This window comes from Silene latifolia, chromosome 11 (assembly GCF_048544455.1).
Source record: "Silene latifolia isolate original U9 population chromosome 11, ASM4854445v1, whole genome shotgun sequence".
In the NCBI taxonomy this organism is placed as follows: domain Eukaryota; kingdom Viridiplantae; phylum Streptophyta; class Magnoliopsida; order Caryophyllales; family Caryophyllaceae; genus Silene; species Silene latifolia.
In genome coordinates, this window is record NC_133536.1 from 90,555,088 (window position 1) to 90,575,137 (window position 20,050).

At 39.8% G+C, this 20,050-nt stretch overlaps 2 protein-coding genes across 2 annotated transcripts in view; both read left to right on the top strand.

Annotated features, from left to right (window-relative positions):
- The window catches only part of LOC141613666 (uncharacterized), a 49,927-nt gene extending 49,822 nt beyond the window's left edge, over nucleotides 1-105 (top strand). Inside the window, exon 6 of the mRNA XM_074432408.1 lies at nucleotides 46-105. Coding sequence (XP_074288509.1) covers nucleotides 46-105 — 60 coding nt within the window. The remainder of the gene's footprint in view (nucleotides 1-45) is intronic.
- A 14,192-nt stretch (nucleotides 106-14,297) lies between these two features.
- Nucleotides 14,298-18,297, top strand: LOC141613667 (AAA-ATPase ASD, mitochondrial-like). Its single transcript, XM_074432410.1, has 4 exons — nucleotides 14,298-14,680; nucleotides 14,880-15,156; nucleotides 17,292-17,500; nucleotides 17,591-18,297. Exons 1-4 carry the CDS (start codon nucleotides 14,509-14,511, stop codon nucleotides 18,295-18,297), a joined length of 1,365 nt encoding a protein of 454 aa, XP_074288511.1. The 5' UTR covers nucleotides 14,298-14,508.
- Nucleotides 18,298-20,050: the final 1,753 nt, after the last annotated feature.

A 20,050-nucleotide genomic window follows, 5' to 3' on the forward strand; every position in this document is an offset into this window, starting at 1 on the left:
CGAGTTGTGAATTTCTCAATTGCTGGATTTTCTGAATGTTTGTAGGAAACCGGGAGTATATGTAATTGCTTTCAAAGCAATTTGGCAGCTGGAAGAACGCTGTAAACCCACTGGGTATTTAATCCCTGCGACGGAATTTGCGACGGATGTTCCGTCGCAAGGTTTGACTTTCTGTTTGACTTTTGGGACACGTGTCCCATATGAACAGTGATCTGCGACGGATTTTCCGTCGCAGATTTTGACTTTCTGTTTGACTTAAATGCCTACGTGGCCTTTATGAACAGTGATTAGCGACGGAAAATCCGTCGCAATTTTTGACTTCATGTTTGACTTTGGTGGCCACGTGGCCTACTTTGAACAGTGATATGCGACGGAATTTCCGTCGCAAATCACTCTTTTGCGACGGGAATTTGCGACGCACTGATCCGTCGCAGGATTTCTTCAGCGACGGCATTCCCGTCGCAAAGACAAAATTTGCGACGAAATAGAGCGACGGAAAAAATCCGTCGCAATTCCGTCGCAAGAACTGTTTTTGCGACGGGATTGACATATTTGCGACGGAGTTTTCCGTCGCTATGGAACCTTTTTTTTGTAGTGATATTCGGTAAGCAAGAGGCTAGGAATGGGAGAACTCAAGTGCACTAATATCACACTTTAAATGGCGGATCGATCTACGAAAACACCTTTAGGGGTATGGGAAGATGTGCCGGTAAGAATTGGCAAGTTCTTCATCCCGTTGGACTTTGTTATTGTTGACATGGAAGAAGACTCCAACATTCCTATCATTTTAGGAAGAACTTTCTTACACACCGCGGGAGCGGTGATTGATGTGAAACATGGAGAGCTCACCCTTGAAGTGGGAGATGAAACAATCACTTTTAGTCTTGACAAGACAATGAGAGCTCCCCGATTGCATGAACCGTGTTTTATGGTTGATCACTATAGCCGGCAAGATGATAGGAAGAAGTTGGCATTTCAATGGAAGAAGAAAGTGGAAGATGCTCCATCAAAAGAGCAAGGAATTTTCAACAAAGAGAGCTTGAAAAGCTCACCCATGACAAGTGAAGAAGGAGGCCTCATTGGCCATAATGACAAGAAGGAAGAAGAGTTGCTCTTGACAACTTGTGATATTATTGGGGAACAAGTAGATGAAGTATGCGGTCTTTGGGATGATGAGTTTGAGGGGATATTCAATCCCTATATCGGTAATGTTATGACCCAAGACCACCATGAAGAACAACAAGTGCAAAGGTCTATTGAAGATCTTTATCATGACAATGAACAAGCTTTAGACTACTTCTTCAAGGTGTTGAGCAACATCAACAACACCTTGAACATGCCCCCTTGACATCTCATTAATAGATGAGAGTTTGGTGGAGTCCTCCCTAAACCACCACTTGTAAATATTCTAACTCCCTAACTCGCATTTTAATTATTGTATTGCATTTTTTGTCAATTTTGGATTTATATTTTTATGCCTTGATCAAGATTTTCATCATTTTGAGAGAAGTGAGGGAGTGACTCAATCGTTTATTGATGTGTAGTGTTTTGACTTAGTGTGGGGATAGCAAATTGCCTAGGCTATCCAAGCCTTTGTAGTGCCCCTACAATGAAGACCACAAGAAATGAAGAGTAAATGACACGGGTTACGAAATGCCCACGGATGGACCTGAATCCGTGTGGCAGAGGGACAATCCGAGCGACCCGACGAGGATCCGCTCGTCCTGAGAAGAACCCGAGCGTCCTGGGTAGGATGTGCTCGTCCTGAAGAAGCTGGAAAAAGAAGATTTTGCTCTGACTGAGAATCTGAGCGTCCCCATACAGAATTCGCTCGTCTCGGTCAGGACGCTCGTCCTACTGGGAATCCGCTCGTCTTATAACTAACAAATTTTGGGATTCCTCCCTGACAAGTAATCCGAGCGTCTCCAATCCAGTCCGCTCGTCCTGCTCCAAAAAGACGCTCATCTTCCTCAGAAGACGCTCGTCCCAGCGCGTCTTTTCCTAAAGCCAACTACAGCAGAATCCGCTCGTCCCGACGCCAATCCGCTCGTCTCCCCCTCTGATTTTCAAATATAACGGGCTTAAAAGCCCCTCTTTCCCAATTCATTTCCTCATTCATAACATAAACACAACTCCAAACCCTCATCCTCTCCATCAACCAACATCAAATTTCTCAACCAAAATCACCCAAATTAAATCCAAACTTCCTCAAAACCAAATTAAATCACTCCTTTACCAACAACAAGTGATTAAAACACCAACATCTTCAAAGTTTGGGTCGATTTTTGGGATACAAGGCAACATTGAACTAACCTAAATCGATTTGGGTCTTATTGGAATTTGAAGAAACCAAGCTTATCTTTGGTGTTACTACATAAAAGAGCATGGCAAGAATAAAAGGTGGAAGTAAGGCAACCCCAAAGAAGAACCTTTCCAAAAGACAACAAGCTCTTCTACTCCGGTTGTTGAACAACTAGATGATTATCCAGAGGTAATTTTCACTTCCGACTCTCATAGGGAAAAATTTGTTTCCTTTGCTAAGAAATCTATTTTACCCACCAAATTCATATGCCAAGAGACTTTGTCAAAATTGGGTGTCCTAGAACAAACCAAGACCTTTTTCGAGTCCATGGGATTGAGTACATTGTTTAATATGCAAGAGTTGACTTACTCATCCCTCACCTTAGAGTTCTTAAGCTTTTTGAAAGTTACCAAGGTGGAGGCTCTAAGGAACATTGAATTCCGGCTCGAGAATGTTGATAGGAAATTGTCTTTTGAAGAGTTTGGTAATGTTTTTGGCCTTAGCAATAACCCGACCTACACGAAGAAACCTACCAAGTATGATCCCGTTCCCCTATGGAAGGCTATTACCGGTAGAGAGTTTACATCTTATCATGATTGTCGTGCTCTTTTTGTCCATTATCCGGGCATAAGGGTATGGCACAAGGTTGTTGGGCATACTTTGATTGCTAGGAAGGGCACGAACGATTTCACTGAACTTGACTTTATTTATCTCGAGTCAACCTTGAACATTGGAAAAGAGTTCACCAAAAAGTACAACATTCTCCAACTTTTGATTGAGAGGTGGCTCAAAGTCGATCATGGCAAAGAAGGCACGGCCTTTATTGTTAATGGAGGTTTAGTAACTTATTTGGCAAAACAATTCAACCGGAACTTCAACAAGGATAGCACCTATAAACCGGTTAAGGGAGGCCATATCATTGATCTAGCCACCATGGTTCAAAAATTCAAATGGGTCACGAATGATACCCTTGATGACAAATTTGGGTGGTTAACAAAAGATGCTAAATCCTTCACATTGCCAAGCAAGATTTGTCGATTGAATGTTCATAGGCCAAACTACCTTCTCCCACTCTCCGAGAAAGCCGAGTATATTATACAACAAGGGGAAGACATTGTCGAGCCCTCCTCCTCCATTATCACCCCACCTTACCCATTCACCTACCATGAATTTCAACCCGAAAATGTTAAGGCGGGGAATGACTACTTGACTCTCTTGATGAAAGAAATGCACAAGCAAGCTTATGAGGATAGAGTCAATGCTTATAAAGCACAATATCCGCCTCTCCTTCATCTTGCTAGGCAAGGACTTCTTGACCCATCTTGTCCTTTGCCTAGTTGGGCGGATAAGGAAACCTTCTTTCCTAGTGTTTCTAGAGGTGATAGCTTGGGTGAAGAGGAGATGGTTGTTGTTGAGAGTGGTTCTCAAGAAGGTAAAGAAGATGAAGAAAATGAAGAATAAGAAGAAGAGGGTAGTGAGGAAGAAGAAGGAAGTTCAAGTGCAAGTGATGATAACTCCGGATCTATGGAGGTTGATGATGATGATTCAAGTGAAGTTGGCGATGATGATGGAGATGATAGTGATGACGCCATGGGCGAAGATTGAGGTTTGTCTATTTCTCTTGTTTTTCATATAATTTGCATCTTGATCATAGTTTGGAGTCCTAGCATCATCTAGAGGACTCACACCTCGGCCACATTGAGGTGTCTCTTTTATTGTTCCCACATTCAAAATCCAAAATGACAAATGTAGTTTCATGCATAGCATCCTTATGCATGAACTCCCCCAATTTTTGACATTAGAAATAGTGTCTATTTTGGTTTGGGGAAGTTTATGCATATGCATTGGGAGCTAATCTAAATTATGCTCTCCAACATAACAAAAACCCATGCATCATATAGCATAGCTTAGTTTGCATTCACTCTTGTTTATATGTCATATAGTTTGCATTTAGCTTAGAAATCATGCATTTTCATATAAATTGCATAATTTCCTATCGTATTGGTCATTGAGGACAATGCCCATACTAGTGTGGGGATGGGAAATTCTAACATGACTTTTTAAACAAAAATGATAAAAATTGAAAAAAATTTGAAAAATACAAAAACATGTCTTTTAATTTCATTAAAACAAAATTCATAAAAATTTGAAAAATTCAAAAATCCAAAAACATGTTCATTTCCTTTGTAGTGTAGTCTTGTATATATTGTTTTGTATATATTGTGTTTCCTTTTTCACATTGATCGACTACGCCACATCCGAGACATGAGGATATTGAAGACCGCATGGTATGATCTTTCCAATCTCCTTTTTCCTCTTTATGTTAATGACTATGTGGCTTTATTTTGATTGATGCGGTATAAACAATGTGAATTTAGGATTGCATCTAGATTATTTGGCATACTAGTTGGTAGAAGCATATGCATTAGGTTGTATAAATGATAGTTGCATCATGGCATATAGTTGCATTTAGGAAACATTTTGTGAAACCGTCTATTTGGGAAGCTTGACAAGTGTATATAAGGCCCTTGTAGATACTTTTTCTTCTTAAGGCTTTGCTTGTTAAAATACTTGTAAAACACCCTAGGATGTGTCCTGCTAGTATCCTTTGACCCATGGATTAAGGCCTAGTCAAGAGTACCTTGTGGTGTGATAACTCCTTGGCTACCGTTTATTCCAAGGTGACCCTTGAAACCATGCAACCATCCATCATCCATGTTCTACCACATTTTTGGTCATAAAAGGGAATGGGCACAAAAATTGTTCAAAATTTGAGTTCAAGAAATGAAATGAAAAGTCAAAACTTTTGCAAATGCATCAAATGAAAAGAGGAGCAAAAATAGACTCCTAAAGCTTCAAATATAAGCACCCTCCCTACAAATGGGGTAGCTTTGAAAATGTTCAAAAAGAAATGCAAGAAAAAGTTGAAAAGTTGTCAAGTGTTGAAAATGCCAAATATCAAAAGAAATGGCAAAAGAAATGTTCTCAAAATGTCAAATGGCACAAGAAATTGGGGGGGAAAACAACAACAAAAGCAAACTCCCAAATGAAATTCAAATACTATCGATCTCTTTTCCATCGTATCCACTTTTGTTCATGGTAGAGAGGGGACGACCCTTCTTCTTGTCTAGGCAAGAAGGGGAATTCCGCGATCCTCCAGTGTTTCTAACACCTTAGGGAGTCTACTCTTGACGAAAGCATTTAACGATTGAGGACAAAGGTACCCTAGCTTGACACAACTTGGAGGTGATTTATTGGTATCCTTCTAAGCTTAGTAGTTTGAAGAAACTGTATCTATGATGGAATGTGTACCCTTGAATTGATTTCCCTTTAGATAATTTCCGCCACTTAGATGAGGAAAGTGGTTATTCATTTTTGTAGATGCATCCATTACTTGTTTTGTGTGCTCTAATGCTTGGATGTATCGCCATTTTGGCAAGCCCCACCTTGCCTTGCAAGAAGGCATCCTACCTTATGGTTGTCTTGTTGTGAGTTCAAGGGGCGAGCAAAGGTTCGGTTTGGGGATATTTGATGTGACTCATATTTGAGCATATTTAGTCCCCGAATTAGCCTCGTTCCTATGCTTTTTAGTGCATAATTGGGTCATTTACTATCTTTGGTCTTTCGTTTTGCATATTCTTTGAGGTTTTGATCCCTTGGTAGGAAAGGAGTGCAAACCTTGCATTTTCATGGCAAAATGGAGCTAAATTGATTTAATTCAATGACCAAGCATCAAAGGGAAGACTATGCTAGAAGGCCTATGTTGATAATAAAGTAATTGGGCAATGGGGAAAGGATCCTTGCATCTCCAACAAGATCCTTGAGTATTGTTGAAGAAAGAAAAGAAGAGAAGTGACTGCCCAGCAATCCGAGCGTCGCAGTGCCCAGGACGAGCGTCGCCCTGCTACAGTCCGAGCGTCCCGTGCCCAAAACGCTCGTCTTGAGGCCTTGTGATCCGAGCGTCCCGACCCCCAATCCACTCGGATTCCTCTCCAGTGCAAACTGTCCCTCAACCAAGCCTCTCGGGACGAGCGTATTTCTTGAAGACTATGAAAACGGATATGCGCATCTCCTTCGAGAGGAGCACTTCCTCAACTTTTCTTAAGGGTCTTAATCGTCATTTAAGCCCTTAGTAACCCTAATTTATGTACCTAATCCTTAGTATAAATACTCCATTGTACTAATTGGATTATCATGTTCTTCTTATGCATTCTTAATCTCATCTTAATCTTGTAATCAACTCTTAATTTAGCATTAATACAAATCTCATTTCTTAATCTTTACTTAATTTCTCTATTGTTAATCATTTATTTTGGGTCATTGAAGATTATTTGGGGTTTATTTGGAGGATTGACAACCTTCCATCAATCATCAAGTACTTCTATTATTCTTTGCGTTATTATTAAAAATCATCTTTATAGGTATAATTCTCTCTTAATCCTTTTTAATTATTGTTAATCATCTTTATTTGTTCATCATGTTTTGCCTTTCTAGTATGATTGACAACCTTGTTAGCATGTTAAACATGATAATGAGTGAGTAGTTTCCTTAACTAGGGTTAATGGGGGAATTAGGGGAAACCAACATGGGGATTGATTCATGCTTAATCTAATATGCTTTCATAATTAATTTGCTTGCTTGTTGTGATTTCAACTTATGCACATGTTATGTTTGATGAAATGCGAGCCTATGAATCCTTGCATTTTTTACCCATCACTTATCTTTTCAATGAGACTTGTAAGACATAAACCAACTCGAGTCTCATTAGACCATGCATATAGTTGGATAGGGAGGATTAAGTCGACTTGTAAGTGTTGTACAATCTAATCGATTCGGCTCCGGGACCCAAACCTTCCTAGGGATTGTAAGATATACACTAACTCGATCCCATCACAAAAATAATTGCTTGCATCTAGTAGAGAACATGTTTGTATGATCAAATCCCATGAATCCCCTATGAACCCATGACACCCTAGTGCTTTTAATCAATTGTTTACATCACATTTTAATCATCTTGCTTGTTTTCATTATTTTGTTTGCATTGTTATTTAGTTTAGTTGATATCCTACCTCAACCCAAATTGTGACACCCTTAGACACGACCATTTGCAATCGAAAATCCTACAATAATACCCGTCCCTTGGGATCCGACCTTTACTTACCACTTTACTAATAGTAGAGTAGTTTGTGAAGTTATAAATATTGTTTTGGTCTAGGTAACTTTTGACGACGAGTAACAAAACCGACGAACCATAAAGACCCATAAGTGCGTTTACTCTGACTCGATAGACACGAGGCGGAATTGGAATGGTGGACTGAAGTCTTCGAAAATAGAAATTTTCAAAAAGATTCGTTTGTCGCTTTATAGACGGCTTCCGAAGATAGGCATTTTCGCAAGTCGGTCTAGTTGAAAGGTCGTCTTAAGTTTGTTTGCAAAAGACGGTTTGAGTTTGAGTCGGCTCGGAAAACAACGTACTGTTTCCCAAGACGGTTTTTGAAATTCAAAATTGTATGTTTTGAAAATCGAGTTTGAAATGTTTGAAAAGGTCTCGGGGTTGGTGCATGGTCCTCGGGATCTCGAAAGTGTCTCGAGAAAAGGGTGTGTGCTTTTCTCGGGTTTTGAAAGAGCCATTGTCGGCGCGAAACGGGTTAAAATCCGTGTCTAGACGCGGAGATTATAACGGCGTAAAAAGGTGTTTTGAAGTGGTTGTAAAAAACCGAGTTTGAAAATCGTCATTACGACGGCCTAGAAAGGCGTGTTGAAATGGTTGTAGAAAACCGGGTTTGAAAATCGTCATTACGACGGCCTAGAAAGGCGAGTTGAAATGGTTATAAAAATCGGGTTTGAAAATCGTCCTTACGACGGCCTAGAAAGGCGTGTTGAAATGGTTATAAAAACCGGGTTTGAAAATCGTCATTACGACGGCCTAGAAAGGCGTGTTTAAAAGCAACGGTCGGCGAAAGACTGAGGTTTGAAATGGCCATTATAACGGCACGAAAGGGTGTTTTTGATAGTTTGAAAATGACACAGAAGGACTTATGATCACATAGCACATAAGCACTCACAGTTTCATTATATTATGCATAATGCTGACACGGGTTTTGGCTTAAAAGGGTGGTTACACACCAAGCAATCAAACCCCGATTTGCGAGAGGGATACTAATCCAAACAAAATGTGTAAGGAGGGTGCCCTAGCCTCGTGCTCGAAGGTGATTAAAGCTCTTTGACGAAACAGAAATGTGTATCGTCAACGGTATGCTTGACTCAATCGGGATTCGAAACGCGGGGATGAGAAAACTCATGCCGACGAGACAAGCCAATTGGTCGAAAAGGGTCAGGTTATGGGCCCGGACAAGGAACCCGACCGTGACCGTAATATCAATTAATGCATTCCAACCAAGACCTTATTCGAGTCTCACCATCTAGGGATCACAAAGACACAAGTGTCCTAGTTTTCCCCAGCGGAGTCGCCAATCTGTGGACATGGCTACCTACACGCCAAGCCAATCTGTTTGACGTATAGCGGTCTTTTGAAAGCCACGCTCGGCGGCGTAAAAATGCTTTCGACCGGATCATTTTAGATCGGTCGGTTTCATCTCGGCAAGGGTCTCGAAACGATTAAGATGTTCGGAGTCGCCACCAAGCATTTTTGGGATGCTTGGAACCCGTTCTAATCCACTTTATACCTCGGTCAAACGAAGCACAAAGTAGGGTTTGACATAGGTACTAAAGATAAGGAATCGTCCCTCTTTAGCATCCTATCTCTAGAATGACTCTCGTACGCCCTGGATAAGGTCGTCCACTATCCAGAGTTTCTGAGTAAGAGGTGAAGGTACGTATTGGGAAGCCCTTTAATCAGACACCCAATCCCGCCCGCGGTAGCGGCCTCTACTGATCGATTTTGGTTGGTTGAATGCAAAAGTTGATAAAACGGTTTAAATGCATGAATGCGCATCCATTGGTTTAAACCTAACATGTGAGAGCTTTCTATGTCGGTTGATTTAATCCAAGTATCAAGTATAAGATGTCAAGTTGGATTTAATGTTGATTTGCATGCAAGACGGAAATTAAACACCCATTTACCGAGTTAGGTTTATGGTGCATAACGTGATCCATTTGTCTTAGTAAGACGTTTTGCAAATACGACTTTTGAATGAGCAAATTAGTCATCTGATCTGTCCTGTATTCGGGTTAACCGAAGTCGGGATCGTCCTAGACTAGTGCTGGAAAGGGAACATACCCTACATCAGGCAGCCAGAAGAGGCGCGAGCCTATTGGCGATGCAAGAGGGTCACCCCTGGTTTGAAAACAGAAAAAGGAATGGCATGTTTAGGCGCGGGTCAGTCAACGATGGAAGACGCATTCTGACCATTGAAAAACGTTTGTAAAACGTGTTGAAAAATGGGTATTTGGACCCGTTTTGGTTTGAAAAGGCCGTGTAGGCCGCTCTGTGTTGATTTGAAGAACGAGACTTGAATAATCGTCATTGTTTTGACGATATTCGATGTCGAGTTCGACTTTGCAAGCTTGACATGAATAGTTTTGAATATGATTATGAACTAATTGTTTTAAGTTCATTTGAATATAATTAGTCAATATTCATCATCGTACTCGGGTTAAAATCCAACATGGTATATGGAACCAAGGATGACTTTGTGTTGGTGACTAATACATTTATTTTGAAAATGTAAAGAAATGATGAAAGGCTTTAGAATACCCTTCAAAATGTAAATAAATGAAATAAAAGGCTTTAAAATACCTTTTAAATGTAATTAACCAAATATTATCACCGAAACACGGATTGAACCGTCATGGTATTAGGAATCAAGGGTGAAAAATTTTTTACGGTTAAAACTTATAAAAAAGGTTTTGAGAATACTTGAAATGGTAAAAACCGTTTACAAATATGAAAATAAAGAGATGAAGAGACCAAACAGGGTTTGGACTTAAGGTTGGGCAGGGTCCTTTAGGCGCGAGCCTATCTACTACGTAAGTAGCCGCTGCCTCAACCAAAAGTCCGGTTTTGGCTCATTCTTCCCATGTTTTGGACCATGTTATGCATGATTTAGCATGTTATAGTCATAAAACAAATGAGAACATGATAAAAGAAGATTTTTACACCCTCATACTTACATGCTAGGCTTATGGCGAGAAATCGACGTAAGTGTATCAACTCGTTTGGTCGGAAAACTCGGTTTAAAACCGTTTTGGTAAGTAAAAAGAGTGTTTTGTTAAGTTTAGTGATGGTGTAGTGGTCGAGATGGTCAGTCAAGTGATTTAATGCACGATGACGGTACCAAACAATGTGTAAGGCTTGTGTTTACGATCGGTAGGTCGTAAACACGTGTCGGATTGTGACTTAGGAAGTCGAGTCGAGAATTTTAAGGGAGAGGTGAAGGGGCGGACACTCGCGTAACTCTCAAATGGTTGCATTTGAGGGGTATTTATAGGAAAATGAGTGTGATACGTGCATTTTGTATAGTCTTTTTAGCCTGTTTCAGCACGTATTTCTATGCATTTTTATACTGTTTTTATAGTATTTTGCCCCGAATTGGCTACTTTGGTTCGTTTTGTCCGTTTTGTAGAAATGAACGCGAAAGTAGTGGAATCGTACCCTTTTTCGTCCTTTTTGCATGCATTTAGAGGAGACGAGATTTTCCTGAGTGAGATACTGCATTGGGAAGCGTCAAGGCACGGTTTACGAGGCAGTCGGGCATGGACTTGAGCTGATTTGAAGACAGAAGACTCGATCGAGCAGTTTTACCACTCGATCGAGTGGTTTTTACGTCCCCAGTTGGTCGATCGAGTAGTTTTCTACTCGATCCAGAAGTTGCTGAAAAGAGAGTTACTCGATCGAGTAACTATTCTACTCGATCGAGTAGATTACGCTGAGGTTTGCTCGATCGAGTGGTTTTTGTTTTCGTGGGCTTTAATTAGCCCATGAGTTGTTTTATTTCGCAAAACTTAGTTATTTTCTATTTAAGTACGCTTTAACTAGGTCATTAGGATCTATCTTTTATCTTAATCATTCTACACAGAGAACTTGACTGCGTTACTTATTCCTCTTCACTGTAACTTTACTTTGGGATTTATTTTGCTCGGATTCGATTGTTCTTTACGCCGGATTCGCACGATTGTAATTCCTTTCTCTTCTCTTAATAATAATCAATCGTTTGTTTGCTTTAATTCCTTGTTTACTTCATTTATTCCTTTGCCCTAATTTACTCTTTATGCAATTTAATTACAGTTTTAATATGTTGAATGCTGGTAATTTATCTGCTGTTAGTTTTAATAGTAATATTAGCAACATGAGTAGCTAAACCCCTTGCATGTTGGGATTAGGGGATCTGCGGTAGGAATGTGACGATGTAGTAAATGAAATAGATGAATTAAGTGTGAGATTCTGCCACCATAGCAATTTAATTGTATTTATCGACTTAGTTGAGTGCACGCTTCTGAGTCATCTCTTTAATCTGGCTAAAATTAATCCTAGATCGAAAGATTGGACTAAATAGGCCTGCTATATATGAACAGTAGACTACCCTGACGAGGATGAAAGTTAAGTTAGTGGGTGCAAGGAAGAAGACAAATTGGGATCTTATCCTAAATCATTTTATCCCTTGGATCTCTTTTAAACGCTTAAGATATAATTTTCTTGGCCTATATAAGCCAAGGCAACCGTTGTAACAAGACAGATTAAGTTGAATACAAAAAGTGAAACCTAGTTTCCTTATTTTTCTCTTAGCTGTGTGCTTGAGAAGTCCTTCCTTGCTTAGTGCCGAAAGTTGTGAGTGTGTTCATTGTTGTGTGCTGGGATAACTCTTAATCTTGTCCATTGACTTCATACTTTGAACAACATATATCCCGGTTCCTAATTACACACTTCACAATTTTCATCATTATTGCTTGTTATTTGGGCCGGTTTGTGTCACAATTGTTTAAGTTTTGTGTTTTAGTTCACAACCCCCTATTTCTTATCGGATAAATGCTACTTTTGTAATATTGTTTTTTTCCTAAAGAAAATTGAAATACGGAGAGTAATAATTTGTACTCTATTTTAGATAATACTCCCTCTGTCCCGGTTATTTATTGTCCTTTTTCATTTTGGGTGTCTCAGTCAATTGTTGTCATTTCTATTTTAAGAATGAACTTCAACAATTTGATCATTCACACTTAATTTGTTCTATTTGTCATTTAGTTATTGGCTCCTTCCTCTTTCCTTGTTCTTTGTGCCAAAATCAAAGGACAACAATTGACCGGGATAGAGGGAGTACATCTTTTGTAGTCAAGTTGGTAACAAGTTCATAATGCAATTGAAAGGTCTTTGGATCAAAACTTCAAATATTGGTAGAGACATTTTTTTAACAACAATTTTGTGATTATTTTGGGCCTTAATAGGCCGATTATCTAAGTCATGCCACAATTTAGATTTTAGAGAGAACAATAGCTAGCTTAACTGGTAAGAACTCTCTTACTTCAACCATAACGTTGAGGATTCGATTCTTATCCGCGATATAAGTGCGCTCATTTGAAATATAAAATAAAAAAAATTAGATTTTAGATCATTTCAAAAATTAACTAAACCATGTATCTTAAAACTAATTTATCAACAACTTAACTATTGAGTTGTGTCATTTATGGTTCATGAGTTAAAATTACTTTATGTAACTTCAATGAGAAATCTATCAATGTTTATAGAGTATAGAGTACACTTATTTAATATTTATTTCATTTTTGGACAAAAAAAATCCACAAAACATCATTTAAAGAAATAAAAATCCATTGAAAACCAAGTTTTTATTTTAAAATGTATTTTTTATCTTTGCACATTATTAAAAAAAAGACATTCCAAAAAAAGACGGTTTTGAATATAATAGGTAGTAATCGAAAAGCTAATTGTGTGGGCTTCTTATGTCAAAATCTTGGGTCCGTCCATGATCTCATTTATAATACTCCCTCCGTACCACACCAAAGATAACACTTACTATAAACGGATGTACCACACCAAAGGTAATATTTCTTATTTGGCACACAAGATTACCAAGTTATCCTTATACCTATTTGATATTTACACAAAATGTCATTACATACCCCACCTACCAACCCACATTTAAGCCCACAATTACATACCCCACCTTCTTCCCCCGTTTACCCTTACTTTTTCCACTTTTTCTTAAATACTCCATGTTTCCCTACGTTACCTTTGGTGTGGTACAGATCCATTTTTTCTTAAATACTCTATTTTTCCCTATGTTATCTTTGGTGTGGTACGGAGGGAGGGAGTACCATTTTATATAAGATTTATGTGTAAATCTTTATAATTAAATATTGAAATTGACTCAAATACGAAACAAAGGGTACATTTAATACTAAATTATTCCCTTCTCAAAAATATACTCACACAAATTAATTACGTAGTATTCTCGAGTTGTACAATACATGCATGCATGAGGCATGCATTGCCATTAATTATACTCCCCAAAACTAGTTTTAACTTTCAACTACTAGCATGTGAGACGCCCTGAAAACAATTTCATGAAATCTTGTAATTGAAAATTCGCTTCAGTACGTTTGTCTAAAAAAAAAGAAATTCGCTTCAGTGAATTATTGTCCTACTTCTCAACTACACGTGACATTTCTATCACCAAGATTATGCATATTAATGACCTAAATTAAATTGGAGATTTAGACGTGAATACCTTGGAGCGCAAGGTTAGAAAGTTAGGGCGTTGTTGTTATTGTTTCCTTATTCGGGTAAGAGATACTAATTCGTACTAGTTTCTATATTTTATGTAAATTTCCTTTTTAGACAACTTAATCATTAAGTATGTCTTTATAAATGCCTTTTTCATAATTTCTTGTAAAAACCATTTTCCAAAGCTTAATTGGAAAAACGGTTATTCTAACGTGTGTCCTAAGAATACAAATTAATAATCTAAAAGTGGAAAAATTTACCTAAATCAAACTTAAACTTACTTAAGTTATGGTAAATATGAATATGAATTTATATTTAAATATCCTATGAGAATAATTTTGAATCTTTATATACATTAATTATAGAAGGTATTTTGGCTTCATCATATATATATATATCTACACGTCCAAGCCCCCCACCCCCAAAGACGCCTTTGCGAACTGCATAAAACCTGAGACTAGAAAAAAGAAGGAGCAAGCTTTACAAGAAGAAAATCATAAAATAAAAATATATGATGATGATGATGATGAACTCAAACGAAATGGTAACACAATTGGGGTCGGTTATAGCGACAATAGTGTTTTTGAAAGCATTATATGAGCAATACATTCCGTACCATTGGAGGGAAGCAATTAACTCGTTTCTATGGAGACACTTGACAAAAATCATGAACTTTTTCTCGAATTATCTGAAGAAACCCAAAAGTTCCCACATGTGAGGGTTGTCCCACATTGATAAAAGAGGAGAAGAATTATCACCTTATAAGGCAAGGGGCTACTCCTTCTATAGCCAATTGGTTTTAGAGTGGAACCCTCTTGGGCCTACGTTGTGGACTCTTTCTCCTCCGTTTGGGTGCGGCCCAGGCCCGTTGTTAAATTTAACATTATCATACCATACTAGTAGATGAGTACGTGGGAGAAAGATATAATCGAAGCGAGGCATACACAAGGATAGAAAGCTACTTAAGTGAGAAGACATCGGAGAAGGCGAGGGAATTGAAGGCAAGCTTTGTCCAAGACGGAAAAGCCTTGATGCTTGGTTTGGGTTATGAACAGGAGGTTACTGATGTTTTTGAAGGGGTCACTCTTTGGTGGACTTCTTGTAGGCACACTCCTTCTAGTCAAACCATCACCTTTTGTCCTGGTGACGATGAACTGAAGTAAGTCTTTTGATTATTTTGTTGTTTAATTTTATTTAGATTATTTGATTAGTTGTGTTTATAATCCATTTGTTGTAATGACGGGAATTAGTACTAATAAGTAGTACCAAATCAAACGGAAAACGTCTAATACATCATAGAATCCTGTTTGTTGTATAATGTGTATAATATTTAAGAGAATTGCAAAACTAATGTGTATAAACATAAACAATTGAATTGGACAGAAAGAAAGAGTACATATAAGACTTGGGTTTTCTAGGCACATTATCTGTGCAAAGAATTAGAGCAGAAGTTTGTTACAGTCTTACAGAGCATCATTACATGATTTAGGAGTATTACTGAATTAGGTTGACTTTGTCAGTTTAGTTTGTCTATGTTGTGCGGAAGCGTGAATATCCCGTGTTGGGCCTCTGCTGCATCTGTGTCCACAATCCATAATAGTACGATATTGTCCGCTTTGGGCCAAACCCTCACGGATTTACTCTTGGGCTCCTTCCCAAAAGACCTCGTACTATTATATTTTCTGGACACTTATAAAGATGATCTTCCATCTTTATTCTACCGATGTGGGACATTGGTTTGCACCCTAACAATCCTCCCCTCAAACCAAGGACCATCATCTTGACTCGTACCTTGACCTCCATGGAGGACTCTCCCACTCTACAGCCCCAACTTCTAGACACCCGAAACATCACAAGTCTTGATAACCTCCCCTTAGCCGACACACCATGCTACCACGAGCCGTCCATATGCCCTTCTTGGGGATTTGCTACACATGCATATCGAACATCCTCTGCATCCAATATACCCTGGACCGGGTCCGTCACTTCAGAAGTCCTAGAACACAAACGGTCTCTGGCATCCAACCTGGAAAGGACCCACCAGACCTGTGGCACCCAATCTGATAAGGGTCCACCTGATCAACAGTTCTAGCACACAAATGGTCTTTGTCCCGCAAGACCTATGACGCCTTTCAACCACTTAACCCTGGACCGGGTCTGCTCAAGGACTCACCCCGAGCTAGGAGTTCCATCTCTTACAGTGTACGCCTTCAAGTCTTGGGCCTGCTGATGAATCCTTGTGTCTAGCCCAAGTCGAACCTTGGGCTCTCATACTACTTGTTGTGCGGAAGCGTGAATATCCCGTGTTGGGCCTCTGCTGCATCTGTGTCCACAATCCATAATAGTACGATATTGTCCGCTTTGGGCCAAGCCCTCACGGATTTACTCTTGGGCTCCTTCCCAAAAGGCCTCGTACTATTATATTTTCTGGACACTTATAAAGATGATCTTCCATCTTTATTCTACCGATGTGGGACATTGGTTTGCACTCTAACAATCCTCCCCTCAAACCAAGGACCATCATCTTGACTCGGACCTTGACCTCCATGGAGGACTCTCCCACTCTACAGCCTCAACTTCTAGACACCCGAAACATCACAAGTCTTGATAACCTCCCCTTAGCCGACACACCATGCTACCACGAGCCGTCCATATGCCCTTCTTGGGGATTTGCTACACATGCATATCGAACATCCTCTGCATCCAATATACCCTGGACCGGGTCCGTCACTTCAGAAGTCCTAGAACACAAACGGTCTCGGCATCCAACCCGGAAAGGACCCACCGGACTGTGGCACCCAATCGATAAGGGTCCACCGATCACGATTCTAGCACACAAATGGTTTTTGTCCCGCAAGACCTATGACGCCTTTCATCCATTTAACCTGGGACCGGTCTGCTCAAGGACTCACCCCGAGCTAGGAGTTCCATGTCTTACAGTGTACGCCTTCAAGTCTTGGGCCTGCTGATGAATCCTTGTGTCTAGCCCAAGTCGAACCTTGGGCTCTGATACCACTTGTTGTGCGAAAGCGTGAATATCCCGTGTTGGGCCTCTGCTGCATCTGTGTCCACAATCCATAATAGTACGATATTGTCCGCTTTGGGCCAAGCCCTCACGGATTTACTCTTGGGCTCCTTCCCAAAAGGCCTCGTACTATTATATTTTCTGGACACTTATAAAGATGATCTTCCATCTTTATTCTACCGATGTGGGACATTGGTTTGCACCCTAACAGTCTACATATCTATATGGTGACTGTTTTAATACTTGTTATTGCTTACTAAACTGAACAGGTTTTATCGACTGACCTTCCACAACCGCGACAGAAAGTTTGTTACAGAAAAATATCTGAATCACATCTTAGAAGAAGGCAAATCAATTGCCATTAAGAAAAGGCAGAGGAAGTTGTTCACCAATGTAAAAGATGATGGATCATACAATCGTAGAGGCAGCTTGTGGAGTCATGTTGAGTTCAAACATCCTGCTACTTTTGCTACATTAGGTATATATGCATATCTAAACTTGTCACAATACCATACCCCCCATGTATTTGATGCAATTATTTGCTAATGCTTTCGTTGATATAATGTAGGTATGACGAAATCCAAGAAACAATCTATTATTGATGACCTTCAACGCTTCAGCAAGGCAAAGAACTACTACAACAAAATCGGAAAACCATGGAAGCGAGGTTACCTTCTCTATGGGCCTCCTGGAACCGGAAAGTCTACTATGATCGCGGCTATGGCCAATTTGTTGGAGTATGATGTCTATGACCTTGAGCTAACTGCGGTCAAGGATAACACCCAATTAAGGAGGCTCCTGACACAGACATTGACAAAGTCGATCATAGTCATCGAAGACATTGATTGCTCCCTTGATTTAACCGGACAGAGATCAACCAATGAGAAAGAGAAAGAGGAGAATAGTAAAGATGTAGGAGAAGCTGTTAAAAACAAGTTGAAGGAAGAAGACGATGTGAAAAAAAGTCAAGTTACCCTTTCGGGTTTGCTCAACTTCATTGATGGAATATGGTCAGCTTGTGGCGAAGAGAGGCTCGTTGTTTTCACAACTAACCATATCGATAAGCTTGACCCTGCCCTTATTCGTCGAGGGCGAATGGACATGCATGTTGAGCTATCATACTGTTGTTACGAGTCGTTTTTGGTGCTCGCTAAGAACTACTTGGATATTGATGAGCATCCTTTGTTCGACGAGATTACATTTTTGTTCTTCCTGGTTCACTCCGGATCCTTAACTCTATTTCGGTTTTTAAAAAAAAAAAAAAAATCATTTTAATCTTTTCTCTCGATTTAAATTTTAAGTTTTTATAAAAGAAGGACGGAATTCGATTTTAAAACCCCTAAGTTTACCTTGACTTTCCATTACATTTTTGTTCTTCCTTTTTGTTTTTCATCTTCCCTTTTTTTATCCGCATTTTGAGGCGTGCGTTCACCCATGGACGGTTCGAAAGGATGATTCATGTCAGCCGACCCCAAATCATTTTGGGATTAAGGCTCTGATGTTGTTGTTGTTGTACACTCTTTCATTCCCAATCAACCCGTTCCTTTGATTTTTAGAGTGTAGTAGCGTACCCTTCTGTAGAATTTTTTAAAATAACTAATTCGACACGAAGGTAACATATCTGGGTTAAGTTTTAATGTCTCGATTATGTAAGCTTGTAGATATAGACACGATACAAGATTTAATTGGGTTAAGTTTGAGTTGAATTCTTTAAAAACGAACACGACACAAATAACCTATTTACTAACTTAATTCTAATTTTTCATGATTGTGCATCCCGTTTTCTTCATTATTGTCTTTCATTTCTCTTTTTATTAAAGCAAAGTCTACTGTAGCTTTAAAGTGTACTTTACTGCGTCATTTTCATACCTAACAAGTTCTAACATAAGTAGACTTAAAATAGTGTAAGTCAAGTATGCTTACTTGAGGCTACTCGATCTTTAAAAGTTTTAACCGTGAACAAATTTACAAAACCGAAAACTAATGTCAAGACACCAGTCAAGTATGCTTACTAATGTCAGACACCAGTCTGAAGAGTAATTAGATTGGGTGTTGATTTTCGTAGTACACATATTACTCATTATAGTACACATTTGACAATTTTACCATTGTTATTTACCATCTATCTTGTACTGCTTTCAAGAGGAAAACTTTGAAAATGAAATCCCAAATTCACGTACTACACATTACCACCACCGCCTCCTACCTTTCAACCACCCACTACCACCCTCACCAGACCTTGCCTCCTGTGAAGAATCACAAGTAGGTAGTGATCTAGCTTATAATCCAAGGGGCTACTCCTCCCATTGCCAATTGGTTTTGGGATGGAACCTCCTTAGACTTGTAAAGTGGACACTCTCTCCTCCTTGACGGGTGCGGCCCAGGCCCATGTGCGATTCTAACATGGTATCAGAGCCGCCCGATGTTTAGTCCTGGGTTGTGAGGCGATGACGGGTCGAAAAGCGACGATGTTCCCGTCCGACGAAAAACTGGGCCACTATTTAGCAGGTCCGAAAAGCGACGACGTTCCCGCCCGACGAAATAGGTTCGAAAAATTGCGGCGTTCCTGTCGATTGATCGAAAGGAGACCTTACATGTAAGGGGGGTGTGAAGAATCACATGTAGGTAGTGATCCAGCTTATAATCCAAGGGGCTACTCCTCCCATTGCCAATTGGTTTTGGGATGGAACCTCCTTAGACTTGTAAAGTGGACACTCTCTCCTCCTCGACGGGTGCGGCACAGGCCCATGTGCGATTCTAACACCTCGTCCGAAGAACACCACCGGCCGACCGCCACCACCTATTCCGTATCCCGCCAGCCCCAACTCCCTCTTGCTCTCACCATCCTCTACGTACCCACTGCTCCTACAACGACCCCACCCTTGATGCGGCCTCCTACCAGCGGCGCCGCCCCTTCACTCATCCCTATTGCGGCGGCCAACACTAGCGTATCACTTCCAACCACCACCAAACCCTAATTAATCGAAAATCGCATAATACTTTGACGAACCATCAATTATTGATTAAA

What these genes read in the sequence shown, in the direction of transcription:
- LOC141613667 (XM_074432410.1), top strand. Translation starts at nt 14,509, where the DNA reads ATGATGATGATGATGATGAACTCAAACGAAATGGTAACACAATTGGGG. An exon ending in CCTGGTGACGATGAACTGAA is followed by an intron (nt 15,157 to 17,291) that starts GTAAGTCTTTTG and finishes TAAACTGAACAG; the next exon opens with GTTTTATCGACTGACCTTCC. An exon ending in TGCTACTTTTGCTACATTAG is followed by an intron (nt 17,501 to 17,590) that starts GTATATATGCAT and finishes GATATAATGTAG; the next exon opens with GTATGACGAAATCCAAGAAA.